This window comes from Falco rusticolus, chromosome 3 (genome assembly GCF_015220075.1).
Source record: "Falco rusticolus isolate bFalRus1 chromosome 3, bFalRus1.pri, whole genome shotgun sequence".
NCBI lineage: Eukaryota > Metazoa > Chordata > Aves > Falconiformes > Falconidae > Falco > Falco rusticolus.
In genome coordinates, this window is record NC_051189.1 from 103,295,370 (window position 1) to 103,319,049 (window position 23,680).

Consider the following 23,680-nt stretch of genomic DNA (forward strand, 5'->3'; position numbering starts at 1 on the left):
CCCCAGCCCTGGGGATCCCCTATAGCCCTGGGATCCTGGGCCCCTATAGCCCCAGCCACACAGGTCCCCTATAGCCCTCGGTCCCCTATAGCCCCAGACATGTGGGTCCCCTATAGCCCTGGCCACACGGAACCCCTATAGCCTCAGACACGTGGGCCCCCTATAGCCCCAGGGACTTGGGCTCCTATAGCACTGGGTGACCTATAGCCCCAAGTACCCCATAGCCCCAGTCCTGGGGGTCCCCTATAGCCCTGGGGTCCTGGGCCCCCATAGCCCCCCACATGTGGGTCCCCTATAGCCCTGGGGGCTTGGGCCCCTATAGCACTGGGGCCCCTATAGCCCCAAGTACCCTATAGCCACAGCCCCGGGCATCCCCTATAGCCTTGGGGTCTTGGGCCCCTATAGCCCCAGCCACACGGGTCCCCTATAGACCTGGGGGCCCTATAGCCCCATGTGCCCTATGGCCCCAGACATGGGGATCCCCTATAGCCCTGAGATCCTGGGCCCCTATAGCCCCAGCCACATGGGTCCCCTATAGGCCTGGATGCCTGGGCCCCTATAGCCCTGGCCATGTGGGTCCCCTATAGCCCTGGGGTCCTGGGCCCCTATAGCTCCAGACATGTGGGCCCCCTAGAGCCCTGGGGGCCCTATAGCCCCATGTGCCCTATAGCCCCAGATATGTGGGTCCCCCATAGCCCCGGGGGCTTGGGCTCCTATAACCCTGGGGCCCCTATAGCCATGGTCAAGTGGGTGACCTATAGCCTCAGCCACATGGGTCCCCTATAGTCCCAAGCCCCGCCCCCCCGCCCCAGCAGCGCCCCCCAGCGGCAGTTATGAAACGTCTCCTTTATTTCCATGTGCGGGGGAGGGGGGCACTTTGGGGGGCCTCCAAAACCTCCCCCCCGCCCCCGCGAGACCCTCCCCCCCACTTCAGGTCTTTCCCAGTTTATCGCCCCCCCCATTTAATAGGGGTCCCCAATTATGGGGGTCCCTTAATTAGGGGGGAAAGGAAGAATTTTGGGGAGGGGTCCCCCAATTTTAGGGGGGGTCCGTTATGGGGGAGGGGCTCCTGTGGTTTTGGGAGGGGTCCCCAAGTGTGAAGATGCTTTTGGAGAGGTCCTCCCCCTTTTTGGGGTCCTCCCCTTTTTTGGAGAGGGAGTCATGGGAGGGCTTCTCGATTTTGGGGAGGGGTCCCCAATTTGGGGGGGGGTCCCGCATTTTCGGAGGGTCCCCGGTTTGGGGAGGTGTCCCCGGTTTTAGGGAGAGGTCCCCTGTTTTGGGGAGGGGTCCCCGGTTTTGGGGAGGGGTGCCCTTTGCTCTTCAGCGGTGGTTCCTTAAAGGGGGTGTCCCCCCATTTTTTGGGGGGGTCCTTGGCTCTATAGGGGGGACCCCCTTTCCCCCCTCCCCCCTTTAATTTTTAACTGGGGGGGGCTGCATGCACCAGGGGGGACCCAGGCTGGGGAGGGGGCGTGGCTCTCGTCGAAGGGGGCGGGGCTACGCTGTGGCCGTGGGGGCTGTTGGGAAAAAGAGAGAATTAGGGGGGGGGGGGCAGGGGGGCAGGAGACACCCCCCATCCCCCCCTATCCTACCACCCCCCCCAAAAAAAAACAACTTACTGGGGGTCTTGGCCGGCTGCCGGGGGTCTGGGGGGCTGTGGGGGGCAGGGAGGTCAAGGGGGGGCCCCCAATTTGGGAGGGGGGTGTTGCCCCCCCAATATGGGGGTCCCATGGGGGGGGGCACCAATATGGGGGTTACCGCCCCCCCCATTTTAAGGGGGGGTCTCACCTGGGCTCCGCCTTTTTGCACTTGAACTTCTTACCTGGGGGGGGGGGAAAATGGGGGGTGGTGACCTCAAGATTGGGGGGTAACCCCCCCCCCCCGCAACGTGGAGTTGTGGGGTGGTGGGTGCTGGGGAGGATTTGGGGGGGGCTCAGGGGGGATTTTGGGGTGTCAAGGGGGATTTGGGGGTCCAAGGGGGGATTTAGGGGGTCCCACGTGTCAAGGGAGATTTGGGGGAGGGGGAGCAGGGGGGATTTGGGGGTCCAAGGGGGGATTTTGGGGCAGCCCGGGGGGGATTTAGGGGGTCCCATGTGACAAGGGGGATTTTGGGGGGGGGGGGTCAGGGGGCATTTGGGGGTCCTGGAGGGATATTGAGGTGTCAAGTGGGATTTGGGGATCCAGGGGGGGATTTTGGGGGGACTCGGGGGGATTTGGAGGTGCCGGAGGGGGTGGGGGGGGGCTCAAGGGGGAGCTGGGGGGTCCCAGGGGGATTCTGGGGTGTCAAGGAAGATTTGGGGGGGGGGGCAGGGGGGATTTGGGGGGGGATCGGGGGAATTTGGTGGGCCCAGGGGAGACATGGGGGGTCCCAGGGGGATTCTGGGGTATCAAGGGGGTATTTGGGGGGGGGCCCAGGGGGGATTTGGGGGTCCAAGGGGGATTCTGGGGTGTCAAGGGGGGATTTGGGGAGGGCTCAGGGGGGATTTGGGGGTTCAAGGGGGGATTTAGGGGGTCCCATGTGTCAAGGGGAAATTTGAGGGGGTGGGGGGCGCGGGGATTTGGGGGTCCCAGGGGGGATTTTGGGGGGCTCAGGGGGGATTTGGGGTGTCCCAGGGGGGATTCTGGGGTGTCAAGGGGGGGGTTGGGGGACCCCGGGGTGGGGAGAGGTCCGGGGGGGGGGGGGGTTGGGGTGCGGGATTTTGGGGTTCGGGGGCTTGGGGGTGCCGGGGGGGGGTGTTGGGCTGCAGGGGGGGATATTTTGGGGAGCAGGGGGCAGGTTGGGGTGCTGGGGGGAGGGTGTTGGGAGTGCGGGGTTTTGGGGTTCGGAGGGTTTTGGGGTGCGGGGGGGGTGGGGCGCTTGGGGTTTTTGGGGTTCGGGGCATTTTTCGTGGCGGGGCTGGGGTGCAGGGGGGATATTTGGGGGTGCGGGGAGGGATCCTGAGGGTGCCGGTGGTTTTTGGGTTCAGAGGGTTTTGGGGTTTTGGGGGTTGGGGGTCCCGGGGGTTTTGGGGGTTGGGGGGGGTTGGGGTTCGGGGGAGATATTTGGGGGTGCGGTGTGGGGGGGTGGGGGTGCGGGGGGGTTGGGGTGCGGGATTGTGGGGGGTGTGGGGTTTTGGGGTGCAGGGGAGACATTTGAGGGTGCGGGGGGCAGGTTTTGGGGTGCGGGGTTTTGGGGGACTCACTGAGGGCGATGAGGACCCCCAGCACGAACATGGCGATGGCCAGGACCAGCCCCACCAGCCGCAGCGTCTCGTAGTCTGGGGGAGGGAGACCCCCCAAATGTCCCCCCGCACCCCCAAACCCCCCCGCACGCCCAAAGGTCCCCCCACACCCCCAACCCCCCACCCCCCCAAACCCCCCCACCCCCCCAAATGTGCCCCTGCACCCCCAAAGCCCCCCAAACTCCAACCCCCCTCCCCCACGCACCCCAACCCCCTCGTACCACAAACTGCCCCCCTCATACCCCTAAACCACCCCTGTACCCCCAGATCCCCCCCAAATACCCCCCACGGTACCCCCAAATCTACTCTGACCCCCCACCTCCCCCCCAACCCCAAATAACCCCCTGAACCCCCAATCCCCCCAGCACCCCTGTACCCCCAAACAAACTCCCAGCCCCCCCAAACCCCCAAATCCCTCCAAGGACCCACCAAACCCCAAATTCCCCTCCCCCCCCGAACCCCCCCATCCCCCCCTGTACCCCCAAATTCCCCCCCCCCCGCCCCCCCAAATCTCACCGTAATTGAAGGGGTCCTTGGCCCGGGCAGCTTCTGGGGGGGGGAGGGGACCTGGCTGTTGGGGGGGCCAGGTGTGGGGGAGGGGGGGATTTGGGGGGGTCCCAGGTGGGGGAGGGGGAATTTGGGGATCCCAGGTGGGGGAGGGGGGGGAATTGGGGGTCCCAGGTGGGGGAGGGGGAATTTGGGGGGTCCCAGGTGTGGGGGAGGGGGGGAATTGGGGGTCCCAGGTAGGGGAGGGGGAAATTGGGGGCGTCCCAGGTGGGGGAGGGGCGGGATTTAGGGGGTGGGGTGGGTGTGTCCCAGACGTGGGTGAGGGGCAACCCAGGCGCTGACTCAGCAGCCGGGGGGGAGGAAGGGGCTGGGGGTCGCCGCGGGGGGGGGGGCGAGGAGCTGGAGGTCCCCGCGGGCTGTTCACTCTGGAGCTGAATGATGGTCCCGGGAGGGGGGGGAGGGGTGGGGCCGCTGTTCACTCTGGAGCGGAATGAGCCCCCCCCACCCCTCCCTTGCACTCGCACCCCCCCATACCCTCCCCCCCCGCGTGTCTGGGCTCACACGCGGCGCCGCGTGCCGCAGCGCCACGCGCGGCCACACACGCACTGCGGAGCCACGCGCACCCAGCCCCCACCCCCAGCACCCCCCAGCCCCCATTCTGCACCCCCAGCCCCCAGCCCCCACCCCCCAGCACCCATCCTGCACCCATCCTACACCACCCTGCACCCACCTGTAACCCCCAGCAACCCCCCAGCACCCATCCTGACCCCCCTGCACCTCCCTTTCTGCACCCAGCACCCCCCCACCCCCCCTCACCCATCCTGTCCCCCCTCTCTGGCACCACCCAGCACCTCTGCACCCATCCTGCGCCACCCTGCACCCACCTGTAACCCCCTGCACCCATCCTGCACCCCCACAGCACCCCTGCACCCAGCACCCTGCTGTCCCTCTCCAGCACCCTCTCACCCATCCTGAGCCCCCCTGCACCCCCTATCCTGCACCCCCCTGCACCCAGCACCTCTGCACCCATCCTGCACTGCCCTGCACCCACCTGTAACCCCCTGCACCCATCCTGCACCCTCATTCTGCACCCAGCACCCCCCCAGCACCCCTGTACCCATTCTGCTCCCCCCTGCATCCACCTGCACACAGCACCCCCCAGCACCCCACATCCTGCATTCAGCATCCCTGCATCCATCCTGCACCCCAATTCTGCACCCCCCAGTCCTGCACCCCCATCCTGTACCCAGCACCCCTGCACCCACCTGCACCCAGTATCCCCATCCTGCACCCAGTACCCCTGCACCCATCCTGCACCACCCTGCACCACCTCCCAGCACCAACCCTGCACCCACCTGTAACACCCTGCACCCATCCTGCATCCACATTCTGCACCCAGCACCTCCCCAGCACCATTGTACCCATTTTGCCCCCCCATTCTGCACCCATCCTGCACCCCCCTGCACCCCCATCTTGCACACAGCACCCCAGCACCCACCTGTACCACCCTGCACCCCCCAGCACCCCCTATCCTGCACTCAGCACCCCAGCACCCATCCTGCACCCCCATTCTGCACCCCCAGCACCCCCATCTTGCACCCAGCACCGCTGCACCCATCCTGCAACACCCTGCACTCCCCACCCTGCACTCAGCACCCCAGCACCCATCCTGCACCCCCATCTTGCACCCAGTACCCCTGCACCCATCCTGCAACACCCTGCACCCCCCACCCTGCACCCCCCAGCACCCCCATCCATCAGCCAGCACCCCTGCACCCATCCTGCACCACCCTGCACCCCCCCCGCACCCCACATCCTGCACGCAGCACCCCTGCACCCATCCTGCAACATCCTGCACTCCCAATCCTGCACCCTCCCAGCACCCCCATCCTGCACTCAGCACCCCAGCACCCATCCTGCGCCCCCCATCCTGCACCCACCTGCACCCAGCACTCCCCCCAGCATCCCCACCCCGCACCCCCCGGCATCCATCCTGTCCCCCCCCCCGCCCCCAGCAGCCCCCCCCCCCTCACCCATCCTGCACACACACCCCCTCCCCACCTCCCATCGCTGCCTCCGTGGGGGTGGCCATGGCTGGCTCCGTTCGGCTCCGTTCGGCTCCGCTCGGGACCGTTCGGCTCCGCTCGGCTCCGGCAGCGGCGTGGGGCGATGCGGCAGCGGGGGGGGAAGGGGGGGGGGGGTGTTGGGTTGGGGGAGGAGGGGGGGCGGGGCGGCACCAGGGAGGCCACGCCCACTGGACCCGGCAGGTCGGGGGGGGGACGACCCCCATGGGATGGCCCCCCGACACCCCCCAATCCCCCATCCAGCCTCCCCAAACCTCCTGCAACCCCCCGACCCCACCCCCACCCCAACCCCCGCCACCCTATTACCCCCCCAAACCCCTCCAGACCACCCACCACCCCCATAGCACCCCAAAGACCCCCATAGACCCCCCCAATGCCCCCCAACCCCCCTCCAGACGCAGCAACAACTGACATCAAAACTCCCCCGGCCACGCAACAGCTGCTGGGGCAGCCCCGCCCCCCCCCCCCCCCGGGGGGGGTCACCATGGGGGGGTGGTTGACCATGGGATGGAGGATGACCATGGAATGGTGGATGGCCATGAGGTGGTGGATGACTACAAGAGGTTCAATGGTCATGAGGTGGTAGATGACCATGAGGTGGATGACCAGGGGATGGTGGATGTCCATGAGATGGATGACCATGAGGTGAAGAATGACCATGGATGGTGGACACCCACAAGGTGGTGGACGGCCATGGGATGGAGGACCTCCATGAGGCGGTGGACACACTCACCATCACCAGATGACCTCAGAGGTCCCTTCTGCCCCTTAAACCGCTGACACCCACCCCACTCCCACCCCCACCCATGGGGCTGGAGAATATCTCTCACCATCCGTGCCCCCTCAGCCCAAGGACACACGGCCACAGCCAGGGGATGGGTGGTGCAGCATTTACTGGGGGGGGGGGGGGGGGGGGGGGGGTAGAGTGTGGGGGAGGGGTGTCCAGCCAGCCAGCTGTGTCCAGGTGGGGTGGCACCCCTCCCCCCATCTGGAGATGCAGGGGGGGTGGGTGGTGGTGGTCCTGACTTGCTGACTTGAGGAGCACCTACAGGAGGAAGGCTGGGGGGGGGATGGGGGGGTCAGTGTGGAGAAGGGACCCTCCCCCAGATTTTTAGGTGACCCAGGTGGCTGGGTGCTCCCCACCCCACACCAAAAACAGGGGCCCCAGCCCCCCTCCACGCCCCCCCCCCAGGACTCACCCCACTTATCTGGGTGGACAAACCTGCCCAGACAGGAAAAGGTTAATGGAGGTGGGGGATGGGGTGGACCCGGGTGTTCCCCCACCTCCCCTCTGGTCCCCCCCCAAAGCCCCACACCCCCACCCCCAGCCCACCTATTACCCCCACCCCCCCCTCCAGATCCCCTGTCACCCCCCATAGCTCCCTCCAGCCCCTCAACCCTACCATAGCCCCCCCCAGCCCCCCAACTCCCCCAAGGCACCCCAAAGCCCCCCACAGCCACCCAACCCCCCTCCAGCCCTCCTGTCACCCCCATAGCACCCCAAAGCCCCCCAACCCTCCCAAAGCCCCTCCAGACCCCCTGTCACCCCCCCATAGCCCCCCCAAAGCCCCCCAACTCCCAAACCCTCTCCAGACCCCCCCAAACATCTCCAATGTCCCCACAGCCCCCCACCCTCCCTCCAGACCCCCTGACACCACCCATAGCCGCCCCAAAGCCACCCCACCCCCCCTTCAGACCCCATATCATCCCCCATAGCACCCACCCCAACCCACACCCAAAATAGGGGTCCCAGACCCTCCCCCCAAGGACTCACCCCACTTATCTCATCCGGGTGGACAAACCTGCCCGGACAGGAAAGGGTTAATGGGGGTGGGGAATGGCGGTGGGACCCGGGTGTCCCCCCCCTCCCCCACCCAGGGGACCCAGGAATCCAGGGGTGCCCCCCACACACGCTCCCAGGGACCAGGGACTCACGGCGGATCGATTGTCGAAGGGGCCCCGCATCCTCATCCAGCTCCCCTGTCCTGGGGGGGGACACCAGTTACCTCAGTTACCTCCCAGTTACCCCCCAGTCCCCTCCCAGTTACCCTAGTGCTCCCCAGTCCCCTCCCAGTTACCCCCTGGCACCCTCCCAGTTACCCTAGCGCTCCCCAGTCCCCTCCCAGTAACACCCCAATGACCTCCCAGTTACCCTAGCGCTCCCTAGTCCCCTCCCAGTTACCCACCGGTGCCCTCCCAGTTACCGTAGTGCTCCCCATTCCCCTCCCAGTTACCCCCCAATGACCTCCCAGTTACCTTAGTGCTCCCCAGTCCCCTCCCAGTTACCCCCCCAGTGCCTTCCCATTTACCCCAGTGCTCCCCAGTTCCCTCCCAGTTACCCCCCATTCCCATTCCCAGTTACCCTAGCACACCCCATTCCCCTCCCAGTAACACCCCAATGACCTCCCAGTTACCCTAGCGCTCCCTAGTCCCCTCCCAGTAACCTCCCGATGCCTTCCCATTTACCCCAGTGCTCCCCATTCCCCTGCCAGTAACACCCCAATGACCTCCCAGTTACCCTAGCGCTCCCCAGTCCCCTCCCAGTTACCCCCCAGTGCCCTCCCACTTACCGTAGTGCTCCCCATTCCCCTCCCAGTTACCCCCAATTAACCCAGTAACCCAAATCCCTCTCCCAGTTACCCCAGTGCTCCCCATTCCCTTCCCAGTTACTGCATTCTGCTCCCAGTTACCCCACAACCCTCCCGGTTACCCCATTCCTCTCCCAGTTACCTCTAGTGCCCCCCATTCCCCTCCCAGTTACCGCCCAGTTAACCCATTCCCCTCCCAGTTACTCCTAGTTAACCCAGTAACCCAAATTCCTCTCCCAGTTACCCCAGTGCTCCCCATTCCCTTCCCAGTTACTGCATTCTGCTCCCAGTTACCCCATTCCTCTCCCAGGTCCCCCCACTGCCTCACATTCCCCTCCCAGTTACCCCCAATTAACCCAGTAACCCAAATCCCTCTCCCATTTACCCCAGTGCTCCCCATTCCCCTCCCAATTGACCCCCCCCTTCCCCCAATACCCCCCTCCCAGTGCCTCCCCGTATCCCCCAGTGCTCCCAGTTACTTTGGCTGCTGGTCAAACTTGCACCGGCAGTGACGACCTGGGGGGGGGGGGGGGGGGGGAGAGGAGATGAAAAGGGGGGAGGGGCAGATTCCCGGGACCCCTGGGGGGGGGGGGGTTGGGGGTCGTGGGGGTGGTGGGGTGTTGGGGGGGGCTGAGGGGGGAATGGGGTGTTGTTGGGGAGGTGGGGGGTCGGTGGGGGGGTTGTTGGGGGGTGGTTAGGGGGTGGGGGGCTCTAGGGGGCTGTAGGGGTCAGTGGGGTGTTAGGGGGGGTTGGGGGGGTGGTTGGGGGGTGGGGGTTTTGGGGGGCTGTAGGGGTCAGTGGGGTGTTGGGGGGGTGGTTGGGGGGTGGGGGTTTGGGGGGGCTGTAGGGGTCAGTGGGGTGTTGGGGGGTGTTGGGGGGGTGGTTGGGGGGTGGGGGTTTTGGGGCGCTGTAGGGGTCAGTGGGGTGTTGGGGGCATAGGGGGTTGTTGGAGGTGGTTGGGGTGGGGGTTTTGGGGGGCTCTAGGGGTGTTGTAGGGGTCAGTGGGTGTTGTGTGTTGGGGTGTTGTTGGGGGTGGTTGGGGGGTGGGGGGGTTGGGGGCTCTAGGGGGGTTGTAGGAGTCAGTGGGGTGTTGGGGGGTGTTAGGGTGTTGTTTTGGGGTGTAGGGGTCAGTGGGGAGTTGTGGGGGTGTTGTGGGGTGTTGAGAGGGTGTTGTTGGGGTGGTGGTTGAGGGGTTGGGGCTCTAGGGGGGTTGTAGGGGTCAGTGGGGTGTTGGGGGGGTGGTTGGGGAGTGGGGGTTGGGGGCTCTAGGGGGGCTGTTGGGGTCGGGGGGGGTTGGGGGAACGGTGCAGGCTGCGGGACTATCGGGTTGTGTGTGTGTGTTGGGGGGTGGGGGCGGGGCCGAGGGGGGCGGGGCCGGGTGGGGGCGGGGCGCTCACTGAGCACGAGCAGGACGCCCAGCAGGAACAGCGCCCCCGCGAACACGAGGCCGCCGATGCGCAGCGAGTCGTAGTCTGGGCGGGGGGGAGGGGCCGGTCACGTGTGTGCAGCGCACATACATGTACAGCTGCACAGACATGTACAGACACACACACATGCACAGCCGCACACACGTGCACACCCGCATATACATGTAGAGCTTCACAAACGTGCACAGCCGCACAGATCTGTACACCCACACGCATGTGCACAGCCGCACATACGTGTAAACCTGCACACATATGTACACCCACAGACACATGCACAGCCGCACACACGTGTATTAGCCGCACAGACGTCTGCACCCCCACACATGTACACCTGCACCCACGTGTGCACCCCCACATGTACACCCCCCCACATACACCTGCACACACGTGTACGTCCCCACACGTGTCGACCCGCACACACATGTACACACCTGCCCACACACGTGTACACCTCCACACACATGTACAACCCCCCACATGTAAACCCACAACACATGTGTACACCCCACACATGTACACCCCTACACACATGTGCACCCCCACACGTGTACACCCCCCCACATGTACAGCCCCACACATGTGCACCCACACACGTACACACCTCCCCACACACATGTACACACACATGTGTGCACCCACACACATGTACCTACACATGTACATCCACACCCCATACGTGTGCACCCTCCCACATGTACACCCACATGTACACCCACACACGCATGTACACCCCCCCACACATGTACACCTCCACACACATGTACAGCCCCCCACATGTAAACCCTCCACACGTGTACACCCACACACGCATGTACACCCCCACACACGTACACACCCCCATACGTGTACATCCACACACATGTACACCCACACAGTGTATACCCACACACATATGTGCACCCCCACATGTACACCCCCCCACATACACCTGCACACACGTGTACACCCCCACATGTGTCCACCCGCACACACATGTACACACCTCCCCACACACATGTACACCCCCACATGTAAACCCTCCATATGTGTACACCGTCACACATGTACAACCCACACGTGGACACCCACATGTACACCTCCACACACACATACACCCCACACACATGTGTGCACCCCCACACACATGTACACCCCCACACATGTCCACCCACACACATGTACACACACCACATGTGTACAACCCCCCACATGTACACCCCCACACACGTGTACCCCCCCACACTTGTACACCCCCACACACATGTGAACCCCCATACACATGTACACCCCCCCACACACATGTGCCCCCCTCCCCCCTGTGCCCTGCCCTCACTCACCGTAGTAGAAGCGGTCGCGCTCCTGCGGGGGCTCTGTGGGGGAGGGGCGAGTGAGGACCCCAAGTCCAGGTGTTGCCCCCTCCCCCTGCCTCCCCCCCCCCAGGGGACCTGGGCATCTGGGGGTGACAGCCGGGCACCCGTGCCCCTTCCCCACTCACCTGCGCCAGGGGCCATGTCCTGCCCCTCCCCACACACACACGTGTGCTGGCCCTGCGGGGAGAGCACACGTGTGACATCCCGGGTGCGTGTCACCCCCCATCCCCCCCCAGGTGACCTCGCACACGTGTGTCCCCTCTGTCACGCCTCAGCCCCCAAATGGGTCCCGTGTGGGTAGAGTGTAGCAGAACTGGGCCAAACTGGGCAAAACTGGGGGGAAACCATGAAAAGCTGGGCCAAAATGGGCTAAACTGGGCGATACTGGGCCAAACTGGGGGGAAACTGGGGGGAAACCATGAAAAGCTGGGCCAAAATGGGCTAAACTGGGTGATACTGGGCCAAACTGGGGGGAAACCATGAAAAGCTGGGCCAAAACGAGCTAAACTAAGCAATACTGCGCCAAACTGGGGGGAAACTGGGGGGAAACCATGAAAAGCTGGGCCAAAATGGGCAAAACTGGGCGATACTGGGCCGAACTGGGGGGAAACTGGGGGGAAACCATGAAAAGCTGGGCCAAAATGGGCTAAACTGGGTCATACTGGGCCAAAATGGGCAATACTGGGCTAAACTAGGCCAAAATGGTCTAAAGTGGGTTATACTGGGCTAAACTGGAGGAAAACTAAGGCAAACTGGGCAATGCTTGGCCAAAATAGGCTGAACTGGGCAATACTGGGCCAAACTGGGCTAAACTGGCTGATACTGGGCTAAATTTGTCTAAGCTGGGTGATACTGGGCCGAAATGGGGTAAACTGGCTGATACTGGGCCAAAATGTGCTACACTGAGCAATACTGGGCAAAAGCGGAGGAAAACCGGGGCAAAACTGGGCGATACTGTGTCAAAATGGAGTAAAATGGTTGATACTAGGCCAAAATGGGCTGAACTGGGTGATACAGGGCCAAAATGGGCTGAACTTGGTGATACTGGGACAAAATGGGCTGAACTGGGTGATACTGGGACAAAATGGGCTGAACTGGGCGATACTGGGCCAAACTGGGTAAAACCAGGCAAAATTGGGTGAAAACGAGCAGAAGTTGGGAAAACCAGGAGAATCTGGGCCAAACTGGGGCAAACTGGAGAAAATGGGGCCAAAAGTAGGAGAAAATGGGCAAAAATGGGCAAAAATAACAAAAATTTGGCCAAAATGGGCCAAACCCGTGAAAACCGGGGGAAATCCTGCGGAACTGGGCAAACTGGGGGGTGGGTTGGGCAAACTGGGAGCAACGGCCGTTGCCTGGGTGACGTGACCTTGGCCCCTCCCCTACTGTTTGCCCACGGGGTGCCCCTCCCCCCCCTTGCCAAGGGACACAGGTGTGTGTGTGGGGAGGGCACTGGGGGGATACTGGTGTCACTGGGGGTGTCACTGGGAACAACTGGTGAGCACTGGGGCTTACTGGGGCAATGCAGGCAGGAACTGGGAGCTACTGGTTGCTTACTGGTGGAGTCACTGGCATCATGGGGAGGCACTGGGGTTAGTGGGGGGACACTGGGGTAAGCGGGGGGGGTCACTGGGAACTACTCGGGGCTTACTGGTGGAGTCACAGGGGGTCAGTGGAATTACTGGGGAAAAGTGGTGTTACTGGTGGGGGTACTGGTCACTGGGAGATACTGGTGAGCATTGGGGGTTACTGGGGAGGTGCAGTGCAGGTAGGAACTAGGAGCTACTGGGGACTTACTGGTGGAGTCACTGGGGGTCACAGGGAGGCACTGGGGTTACTTGTTAGTGCACTTGGAGCTACTGGGAGTTACTGGTGAGCACTGAAAACTACTGGTACAGGGCAGGGAGGAGCTGGGAGCTACTGGCGGCTTACTGGTGGAGTGGCTGGGGGTCACAGGGAGGCATTGGGGTTACTGGTGGCTTACTGGGGTTACTTGTTGGCACACTAGGAGTTACTGGGAGTTACTGGTGAGCACTGGGGCTTACTGGGGCAGGGCAGGGAGGAACTGGGGGGTACTAGTGGCTTACTGGTGGAGTCCCTGGGTGTCGCGGGGAGGTTACTGGGAAGTTACTGGGGTTACTGGGAGGTTACTGGGGGGTGGGGTGGGCATCACTTGCAGCTACTGGGAGACCTGCAGGGAGGAACTGGGGCCCAAGGCGCGGTGTGTCCCCACCCCCCACCTGGGTCCCCCCAAGGGCAATGTCAGGGGTGGGGGAAGCAGCCCCCCAACCCCACCCCCCAACCCCCCCTCCCCCCAATACCTGGCTGCCCGGATGCCTGGGTCCCTCGGACGCCTGTGTGCCCCCCTCCCTCCCCTCGCTTGGGTGTACCCCCCCCCCGCCCCCGCATGTTATTTTTACCCTCAGTCCCGGCAGCCGAAATACCCGGTGGCGTCAGCGGGGTGGCACGCGGCTGCGCCTGAGTCCCCTACCCCCCCCCCCCCCAGTAACACCAGTGTCCTGCCAGTAACCCCAGTGCCTCCACGTGACCCCCAGCCACTCCACCAGTGAGGCACCAGGACCTCCCAGTCCCTCCCTGCCCTGCACCAGTAATTCCCAGTGCTCACCAGTAACTCCCAGTAGCTCCCAGTGAACCCCCAGTAACCTAGCCAGTACCACTCCCAGTAACTCCCAGTGCCCCCAGTCACCTCCCAGTGCCCCCCCAACACCCCCTCAGTCCTGCCCTCCCCCAGTGCCTCCCAGTACCACTCCCAGTAACTTCCAGTGCCCCCAGTTGCCTCCCAGTACCCCCCAGTAGCCCCCCATTGCCTCCCAGTAACTCCCTGCTACCTCCCAGTCCCCCCAGTAACCCCTCAGTCCTACACCCCCCCAGTGCCTCCCAGTAACTCCCAGTGCCACCCATTGCCTCCCAGTCCCCTCCCAGTACCCCCCCCAGCACCCCCTAGGTCCTGCCCCCCCCCCCAGTCCCTCCCAGTAACTCCCCAGTACCAGTCCCAGTGTCTCCCCAGTGCCCCCCCATCACCTCCCAGTAACTCCCCAGTGCCCCCAGTAACCCCCACCCCCCGGACAAGGTCCCCCTTGTCCCTCCCTCGGCCTCGCGCCAGGGGCCAACAGCGGCTCCATTGTCCGGGGGGGTGGGTGGGGGGTGGGGCCGAGGGGTGGGGGAGGGGCGGCCACACCCAGACCCCAGGCCCCGCCCACCGGCCCCGCCCACCCCACGCCGCGATCGGGAGCGCCGCAGCCCAGAGCCGGGGCTCTTGTTTTTTTTTTTTTTGGGCGGGGGGGGAAAAACTGGGATTTTGGGGGGGGGGGTTATTGGGGGGGCAGATCGGGGGGGTACGTGGGGGGGGGCTGCTTGGGGGCAGTTTTGGGGGGCATTTTGAGAGGGGAAGATTTTGGGTGGCAGTTTTAGGGGGATTTGGGGGGGCTTTTGGGGGGGATTGGGGGGGCAGGTTTAGGGGGTCTGTTTTGGGGGGAATTTTTGGGGGGGCATTTTTAGGGGGGATTGGGGGGGCTTTTTGGGGGGGATTCGGGGGGCAGGTTTAGGGGGGTCTATTTTGGGGGGGCATTTTAGGGGGGCAGTTTTAGGGGGTAATTTGGGGGGGTAAACTCTGGGGGGAAGTTCAGGGGGGTCTTTTTTTGGGGGGAGGGGGGTCGAAATCGCGGGGGAGTCCATGGGGGCGGGGGGCTGGGGGAGGCCCCCCCTCCTGCTGCTGGTGCTGCTGGTGGTGGTGGGGCAGGGGGGGGCGGGGGGGGTCATTCCTTTTGGGGGGGGGGTCCCGGGGGGGAGGGGGGTCCCTCCGGGGGGGGGGGGCGGGGGCTGCCCCGGGGGGTGCGAGTGCGACCGGGAGAGCGCCCTCTGCCGGGGGGGGGGCGGGGTTGCCCCGGGGGCTGCCCCCCCGCCTGGCCACGCTGTGAGTGACCCCCCCCCTTTGGGGACTCTCCCCCCCTTGGGATCCCCCCCCCCCCGCCCCCCCCTTGGGGACCCTACCCTCTCTAGGGACCCCCCCTCCCTCGGGACCCCCCCCCTCCCTGGGGACTCCCCCCTTGGGACCCCCCCCTTCCCCTCCCTGCTGTCTGCTCCTGGGACCACCCGCAGCCCCCACCCCCCCTCCGATTTGGGACCTCCATAGGACCCCCCCCCAACTGGGACCCCCCCTTGATACCCCCATGGGACCCCCCCCCCCCCCTTTTGGAACCTCTATGGGACCCCCCCTCCATGCACCCCCCCTCCTTGATATCCCCATGGGACCCCCCCCTTGGACCCCCCCCTTGATACCCCCATGGGACCATCCCATGGGACCCCCCCCCCTTTTTGGGACCTCCATGGCCCCTCCCCCCTCCATGCGACCCACCCCCCCCTTGATACTGCCATGGGACCCCCTCCCCCATGGGACCCCCTCCCTCATGGGACCCCCCATGCCCCCCCCCCCTTCGTGACCCTTTCTTACCCCCCCCCCCATGGGAACCCCAACCCCCGAGAACCCCTCCCCTCCCCCCCCCGGGCACCCCTGACGTTATGCCAGGAAGCTCCACCCCCTACTTGGGAGGGAACTGGGACCAGTGTGGGGTCCAGACTGGGAGCGGGGGAGGGGCTGAGAGGAGGGGGATGGGGCTGGATTTTCCCAGTTTAGGTCAGTTCAGGATTGGTTCAGCCCAGTTTGAGGCTTGTTTAACCCAGTTTGAGCCTGGTTTCTCCCAGTTTGCCCCAGTTCAGCCCTTGTCTCCCAGTTTAGCCCAGTACAGGACTGGCCTGGCCCAGTTCAAACCTGGTTTTCCCCAGTTTAGCCCAGTTTGAGGCTGGTTTAGCCTAGTTTGAGACTGGATTAGCCCAGTTTGGCCCAGTTCAGCCCTTGTCTCCCAGTTTAGCCCAGTGCAGGACTGGCCTGGCCCAATTCAAACCTGGTTTCTCCCAGTTTAGCCCAGTTCAGGGCTGATTTGCCGCAGTTTGCCCCAGTTTTGCACTGAGCTGGCCCAGTCCAGCTCAGTTTGGCACTCCTTTCTCCCAGTTTAGCCCAGTTCAGGACCCTCCTGTCCCAGTATGACACCTGTCCTCCCCCCAGTTTGGCCCAGTTTAGCCCTGTTTGTGCAGGTCCCTGGTGCGGTGGCACATCGATGTCCTGGGTGAGGGCAGCTTCCGTGACACCCCAGCCCTGCAGTTGCTGTAAGGTCCCCATGGTGTCCCCAAGGTGTCCCCAGGCTTGCCAGGCCACCCCCACAGTGTCCCCAAGGTCCCCATGGTGTCCCCAAGGTCCCCACGCCATCCCCAATGTGTCCTAAACGTGCACATGGTGTCCCACCAGTGTCCCCCGGGTCTCCATGCCAGCCCCACAGTGTACCCAAGGTCCCCACACTGTCCCCAGTGTGTCCCATCAGTGTCCCCAAGGTCTCCATGCAACCCCCACAGTGTCCCCAAGATCCCCATGGTGTCCCACCAGTATCCCCAAGCTCTCCAGACCACCCCCACCATGTCCCCAAGGTCCTCACACCATCCCTAACGTGTCCCAACGTGTCCCCATGGTGTCCCATTGGTGTCTCCAACCTCTCCAGGCCACCTCCAACATGTCCCCAGGGTCCCCACACCATCCCTAAGGTGTCCCCAACATGTCCCCAGGGTCCCTGAGGATGTCCCCAAGGGCCCTGTGGTCTCCTCAGGGTGTCCCCAAGGGCCCCAAGAATGTCCCCAAGGGCCCTGTGGTCTCCTCAGGGTGTCCCCAAGGTCCCTGAAGTGTCTCTAAGGGTGTCCCCAAGGTCTCCAGGCGGTCCCCAAGGTCCTCAGGTGCCCTCAGAGTCCCCCTGACAGTCTCCAAGGTACCCAGGGGGTGGCAGTGGGGTGTCCCTAGGGTGTCCCCGGGGCTGGCACTGGGGTGTCCCCACAGGTTGGTCACTGCTGGGCGCCTGGGGACCATCGGAGATGGGGCCTTCGCAGGGCTGGTGCTGCTGGAGTACTTGTGAGTGGTACTGGGAAGGGCTGGGAGGCACTGGGTTGCCTGGGAGGGGACTGGGAGGCACTGTGGGGCACTGGGAGGCACTGGTGGGCTGGGAGGCAGTGGGAAGCAATTGGAGGGGACACTAGGATTTACTGGGAGGCACTGGGTTGCACTGGGAGGCACTATGGGGGGACTGTGGGGGGCACTGGGAGGCACTGGTGGACTGGGAGGAAGTGGGGAGCAATTGGAGAGGACACGAGGATTTACTGGGAGGCACTAGGTTGCACTGGAAAGGGACTAGGAGGCACTGGAGGACATTGGGAGGCACTGGGTTGCACTGGGAGGGGACTGGGAGACACTGTGGGGGACACTGGGAGGCACTGTGGGTCACTGGGAGGCACTGGTGGGCTGGGAGGCAGTGGGGAGCAATTGGAGGGGACACTAGGATTTACTGGGAGGCACTGGGTTGCACTGGGAGGGGACTGGGAGGCACTGTGGTGGACACTGGAAGGCACTGGGGGGCACTGGTAGGCACAAGTGGGCTGGGAGGCAGTGGGGAGCAATTTAGGACACTAGGATTTACTGGGAGGCACTGGGTTGCACTGGGAGGGGACTGGGAGGCACTGGGAAGGACACTGAGAGGCACTGGGTGGCACTGGGAGGCACTGGTGGGCTGGGAGGCACTAGGGGGCAATTGGAGAGGACACTAGGATTTACTGGGAGGCACTGGGAGGGGACTGGGAGGCAATGGAGGTATTGGGGGGAACTGGGGAGGGCATGGGATGTACTGGGGAGCACTGGGGGTGCCAGCGGCGCTGGTGTCCCCAGGTTCATCGAGGACAATGACGTGGGGACAATCGCCCCCACGGCGCTGCGGGGTCTCCGGGGGCTGCTTTACCTGTGAGTGACATTTGGGACACCCTGGGGACACAGTGGGGACATGGGGGGTACCCGTGGGGACACCGTGGGGACACACTTAGGGACACCCCAAGGACACTGGGGATGCCCTTGGGGGCACCCTGGGGACACATTTAGGGACACCCTGGGGACACTGGGGACGCCCTTGGGGACACCCTGGGGACACACTTAGAGACACCCTGGGGACAACCCAGGGACACTGGGGATGCCCTTGGGGACACCCTGGGGACACACTTAGGAACACCCTGGGGACACTGGGGATACCCTTGGGGACACCCTGGGGACAACCCAGGGACACTGGAGATGCCCTTGGGGACACCCTAGGGACACATTTAGGGACACTCTGGGGACACCCTGAAGACACTGGAAACAACGCAGGGACACACTGGGAACAGTGGGGATGCCCTTGCGGACATCCTGGGGACATTAGGGACACCCTGGGGACACCCTAGGGATACTGCCCTTGGGGACACTGGGGACACTCCAGGGGTGGCATGGGGACAACCCTAGGGACACCTTGATCCACTGGGGACACTGGGAATGACACAGGGACACACTGGGAACAGTGAGGATGCCCTTGGGGAAACCCTGGGGACACTGGGGACATCCTGGGGACACCATAGGGACACTAGGGATGCCCTTGGGGACACCCTGGGGACACTCCGGGGACACTGGGAACACCCTAGGGACACTGGGGACATCCTTGGGACACCCTGTGGACATTGGGGACAGCCTGAGGACACTGGGGACACCATAAGGACACTGGGGATGCCCCTGGGGACATCCTAGGGACATTGGGGACACGTTGGGGACACACTTAGAGACACCCTGGGGACACTGGAAATACCCTAGTGACACCGGGAACACTCCAGGGACAGCATGGGGACAACCTTAGGGACACCTTGTCCCACTGGGGACACCGGGAACAACACAGGGACACACTGGGAACACCGGGGATGCCCTTGGGGACACACTTAGAGACACCCAGGGACACTGGAGATGCCCTTGCGGACATCCTAGGAACATTGGGGACACCCTGAGGACATCCCATGGACACTGGGGACACTGGGGGTGCCCTTGGGGACACCCTGGGGACATTGGAGACACCCTGGTGACACTGGGGACACCCCAGAGACACTGGGGATGCCCTTAGGGACACCCTAGGGACACTCCAGGGGCAGCATGGGGACACACTAGGGACATCCTGGGGACACTGGGGACACCCCTAGGGACAGTGGGGACACTCTGAGGAAAACACTGGGAACAGCCCAGAGACACTGGGAACAGCCCAGAGACACTGGGGACACCCTAGGGACACTGGGGATGCCCTTGGGGACACACTTAGGGACACCCTGGGGACACCCCAGGGACACTGGAGACACTCCAGGGGTAGCGTGGGGACAACCCTAGGGACACCTTGTCCCTCTGGGGACACTGGGACACACTGGGAACAGTGGGGATGCCCTTGGGGACACCCTGGGGACACACTTAGGGACACCCTGGGGACACCCCAGGGATATCCCATGGTGGGGGGACATTGGGGACATTTGGGATACTATGGGGATACTATGGGACACTGGGGAGGGCTGGGGACACTGAGGAGACCCTGGAGCACCCCTGGGGACAGCCTGCCCCCCCCCAAGGCTTGCCCTCGCCCTGTGTCGGGGTGTCCCCATGTCTCCTGTCCCTATGTCCCCTGTCCCCGTGTCCCTGCAGGAGCCTGGCCAACAATCGCCTGGAGACGCTGCCCCGGGGGCTCTTCCAGGGGCTGGAGACACTGACCCAGCTGTGGGTGACATGGGGACATGGGGGGGGGGGGCTTGGGGGGACATGAGGGGCATGGGGGCATGAGGACACACGGGGACATGGAAGGACAGGGGGGACACACAAGGGGACATGGTGGGGGGGACATGGTGGGACATGGGAACACACAAGGGGACATGGGGGACATGGGGGACATGGGGACACACAAGGGGACATGGTGGGGGGACATGGTGGGACATGTGGGGCGTTGGGACATGGGCTGGGGGACATGGGATATGGGGACACACGGGGGGACATGGAGGAGATGGGATATGGGACATGGGGACACACAAGGGGACACGGGGGACATGGGGACATGCAAGGGGACATATGGGGACATGGAGGGATGGGGGGGACATGGGGACACAAGGGGCCTTGGGGGACATGGGGACATGCAAAGGGACACAGAGGGACATGAGGGGCATGGGGACATGGAACATGGGGACACACAAGGGAACAGGGGGGACATGGGGAGATGCAAGGGGACATATGGGGACATGGAGGGACACACAAGGTGACATATAGGAACAGGGGGGACATGGGGACACACAAGGGGACAATGCAGGGGACATGGAGGGACATGGGGACGCACAAGGGGACAGGAGGACATGAAGGGACACACAAGGTGACATTTGGGAACAGGGGGGACATGGGGGGACATGAGGGGTGTGGGGACATGGGGGATGTGGGACATGGGGACACACAAGGGAACAGGGGGGACATGGAGGGACAGGGGCGACGTGTCCTGTGGGTGACACCGGGGTGTGCACCGGCTGTTACTGGGAGGCACTGGGAGGGGACACGGGGGATCTGGGGGTGGGGTGGGGGTGGGGGTGTGTCCCCCCCCAGGCATGTGTCTGACAGGTGGGGGGCAGGGACCTGCGGGGCAACCCCTTCCAGTGTGACTGTCACCTGCGGTGGCTGGTCACCTGGCTGAGCAGCGTCGCCCCCCCCACCGAAACGGGGCGCTGCCGGGGACCACAGCCCCGCCAGGGGACCCCCCTGGCCCAGCTCCAACCCCGCGACTTCCACTGCCATGTCTCCGGTACGTCCCCATGTCCTCCCCCCTGGGTGGGGGAGGGGGTGATGGTGAGGGGGGACCCCCCCCCCATGAAGGAGCTGATGGGATTATTTTTGGGGGGGGGGCTCTCCTAGAGTTGCGCCCCTTCCAGTCGCTGCCGTTCTCCTCGCTGGCGGTGGAGGCCTTCGCCCTGGGGGGGCACCCAGGGGTGGTCTTGGCTCAGCCCTTTGCCGGCGCCTGTGCCCTCCTGGAGTGGGACCAGTTGGCCGGGCGCTTCCGAGCTCCCACCATCATCAACGGTGAGTCCTGACGTCCCAAAACCCACCTGGATTAGGAGGAATCCCCAAAAGATCCAGGGCAACCCCAAAAAAGTTCAAGGAAGGGGCCAAGAAGGGTCTGAGGAACCTCAAAAATGGTCTGAGGGACCTCAAAAATGGTCTGAGGGACCTCAAAATGCCCTTGTGGACAACAAGGTCACCTCTGAGGTCGCCCCACTGTCCTTGTAGGGTCACCACCATCACCACCACCTCAACCCCAATGTCCCCATGTGGTCACCACCATCACCATCACCCCAACCCCAGCGTCTCCATGGGGTCACCACCATCACCTGACCCAACGTCCCCATGGGGTCACCACCATCACCATCACCACCATCACTCCAACCCCAACATCCCTGTGGGGTCACCACCATCCCCATCCCCACCATACCCATCCCCCTGCCCCCAACCCCCCACCCCCTGCTCCTCTCCCCCCTCCCCCATCCTCACGTCCCCCCATGTCCTTGTCCCTGCAGGTTCCTCACCGGTGGCCTGCCACCCCCTGCAGCTGGGGGGGGCGCTGGTGGTGGTGGTGGCCCAACTTGGGGGGGGCTCGGCCGTCTGGCGCCGCGCTGGTGGCCCCGGCGCCCCCTTCGTCCGGCTGCAGGCGCTGGGCAGTGGTCGGTTGCGACGTCCCCACGCGGTGGCCAGCGCCCGCCTTGGGGGTCACTGGTACCTTGGGGTGGCCGACAGCTCCAAGGGAGGGACCAGCACCCTATTCCGCTGGGGGGGGAGGGGCTTCTACCCCCACCAGGCCCTCCGGCCGTGGCACCGCGACACCCACCTGGAGTTCCTGGAGCTGGGGGGCCGGCCGGCCTTGGTGGTCTGCAGCGGGACGCGGAGGCCGCTGGTCTACCGGTGGAGTGGAGGGTCCTTCGCCCCCCACACCGACATCCCCCACGTGCCCGACGTCTATGCTGCGAAGCACTTCCGCCTGCGGGGCCACGTCTTCCTCTGCCTGACCCGCTTCCTGGGGGATGCCAAGGTGAGGGGGGGGCATGGGCTCATGGGGGCCCACCAGGGTCATGAGTCCATGGGGGTCATCACGTGTTCATGGGGGTCCATCAGCATGCTGTGCTCATGGGGGGCCACCAGGGTCATGAGTCCATGGGGGTCATCACACGTCCATGGGAGTCTTATCACCATCACATGCCCATGGGGGTCTCTCAGCATCACGTGTCCATGGGGGTCATCACATGTCCATGGGGGTCTACCAGCATCACGTGCTCATGGGGGGCCACCAGCATCATGAGTCCATGGGGGTCATCATGTGTTCATGGGAATCTATCACCATCACATGTTCATGGGGGGCCACCAGCACTGTGGGTCCATGGGGTCCATCACACGTCCATTGGGGTCTATCACCATCACGTGTTCATGGGCGGCCAACACCATCGAGGGAACCCTCCCCATGCTTCCCACCCCTCCCCCCCTTCCCATGTTTCTCCGCACCCAGGTGATGCGCTGGGAAGGCTCCATGTTCCGGGAAGTTCAGCAGGTTCCGGCGCGCGGCTCCATGGTCTTCCAACCCTTGGCCTTGGCCGGCCACCGCTACGTCATCTTGGGCAACGACTACGCCCCCAGCCGCGTCTACCGCCTTGGTCCTGGTGGCCACCTGGAGGCCACCCAGGAGCTACTGGCCCCCACGCCCCGCGCCTTTGCCCCCTTCTCCTTGGGCCACCGCCATTTCCTGGTGGCCTCCAGCTTCAAAGGGGCCACCCAGATCTACCGCCATGTCACCGTTGACTTGGGGTCTTGAGGGGATGGCAGGTGGCGCAGGGTGGTGGCTGAGGGACACGGGGGACATCAAGTGTGACATCAGTGTGGAGCTGGGGATCTGGGGATGTTCACTGGGATGTCGTGGTGGACCTGCCACCTGTGGGACATGGTGGCATTGTGGGCCTGGGGGACCTGAAGGACATGGGGACATCAGCTGTCACCTCATCATGGACATGGGGACATCAACCATCGTGGACCTGGCCATCTGAGAGACGTGGCCTTCAGCCATCCCATCTCCATCTCACCTGAGGGACATGAGGACATGGGGACACCAACCATTGTGTCACCTTGCCATGGGCCTGGGTGTCTGAAGGACGTAGGGACATCAGTTTCCAGGTCATTGTCCACCTGGGTGGCAAAGGGACATGGGGACATGGGCCATCATGTCACTGGGGACATCCTGTCACCTCTTGGTGCCACCATCACCCTGATGTCCCCAAGGCCACCATCAACTTCATGATGCCCTGTCACCTCCTGGTGCCACAACCTCCCCGATGTCTCCAAGGCCACCATCAACCTCATCACACCCTGTCACCTCCAGGTGCCACCTTCCACCCCGCCTTGTCCCCAGCCACCACTGGTGGCTCCTTGTCCCTCTGTCCCCTTCTTGTCCCCCGTGATGCCACCACCACCACCAAGGACACCCCCTCCCCCACAATTAACCCAATTTACATTTTTTAACATTTTTTTATTAATCAATTTCCCCTTTTCCGTGTTTT

At 64.0% G+C, this 23,680-nt stretch overlaps 3 protein-coding genes across 6 annotated transcripts; 1 reads left to right on the forward strand and 2 right to left on the reverse strand.

The window, feature by feature from the left end:
* Nucleotides 1-831: 831 nt before the first annotated feature.
* FXYD7 (FXYD domain containing ion transport regulator 7) lies at nt 832-5,909 on the reverse strand. Of its 2 annotated transcripts, XM_037381041.1 has the most exons (6): nt 5,787-5,909; nt 3,735-3,767; nt 3,180-3,254; nt 1,786-1,819; nt 1,617-1,651; nt 832-1,514 (listed from the first exon to the last, which is right to left on the reverse strand). In XM_037381041.1, the coding sequence occupies exons 1-6, from the start codon at nt 5,815-5,817 to the stop codon at nt 1,495-1,497; spliced, it is 228 nt and encodes a 75-aa protein (XP_037236938.1). In that variant the 5' UTR covers nt 5,818-5,909; the 3' UTR covers nt 832-1,494. The 2 variants fall into 2 exon arrangements, with proteins under 2 accessions (XP_037236938.1, XP_037236937.1); XM_037381040.1 differs by lacking the exon at nt 1,617-1,651.
* An 810-nt stretch (nt 5,910-6,719) lies between these two features.
* On the reverse strand, nt 6,720-13,713 carry FXYD1 (FXYD domain containing ion transport regulator 1). 3 transcript variants are annotated; one of them, XM_037380856.1, is made up of 9 exons: nt 13,594-13,713; nt 11,299-11,350; nt 11,141-11,173; nt 9,795-9,869; nt 8,877-8,913; nt 7,745-7,794; nt 7,584-7,611; nt 7,009-7,031; nt 6,720-6,868 (listed from the first exon to the last, which is right to left on the reverse strand). In XM_037380856.1, the coding sequence occupies exons 2-7, from the start codon at nt 11,312-11,314 to the stop codon at nt 7,589-7,591; spliced, it is 234 nt and encodes a 77-aa protein (XP_037236753.1). In that variant the 5' UTR covers nt 11,315-11,350; nt 13,594-13,713; the 3' UTR covers nt 6,720-6,868; nt 7,009-7,031; nt 7,584-7,588. The 3 variants fall into 3 exon arrangements, with proteins under 3 accessions (XP_037236753.1, XP_037236754.1, XP_037236752.1); XM_037380857.1 differs by lacking the exons at nt 7,009-7,031; nt 13,594-13,713 and adding an exon at nt 13,495-13,556 and having other exon boundaries at nt 6,723-6,868; XM_037380855.1 differs by lacking the exon at nt 7,009-7,031 and having other exon boundaries at nt 6,724-6,868; nt 13,594-13,712.
* On the forward strand, nt 13,507-23,661 carry LGI4 (leucine rich repeat LGI family member 4). The gene is made up of 9 exons (XM_037380035.1): nt 13,507-13,739; nt 16,286-16,357; nt 17,073-17,144; nt 17,952-18,023; nt 19,758-19,829; nt 20,720-20,889; nt 21,000-21,164; nt 21,659-22,167; nt 22,639-23,661. The coding sequence occupies exons 1-9, from the start codon at nt 13,507-13,509 to the stop codon at nt 22,939-22,941; spliced, it is 1,668 nt and encodes a 555-aa protein (XP_037235932.1). The 3' UTR covers nt 22,942-23,661.
* The last annotated feature ends 19 nt before the right edge of the window (nt 23,662-23,680 follow it).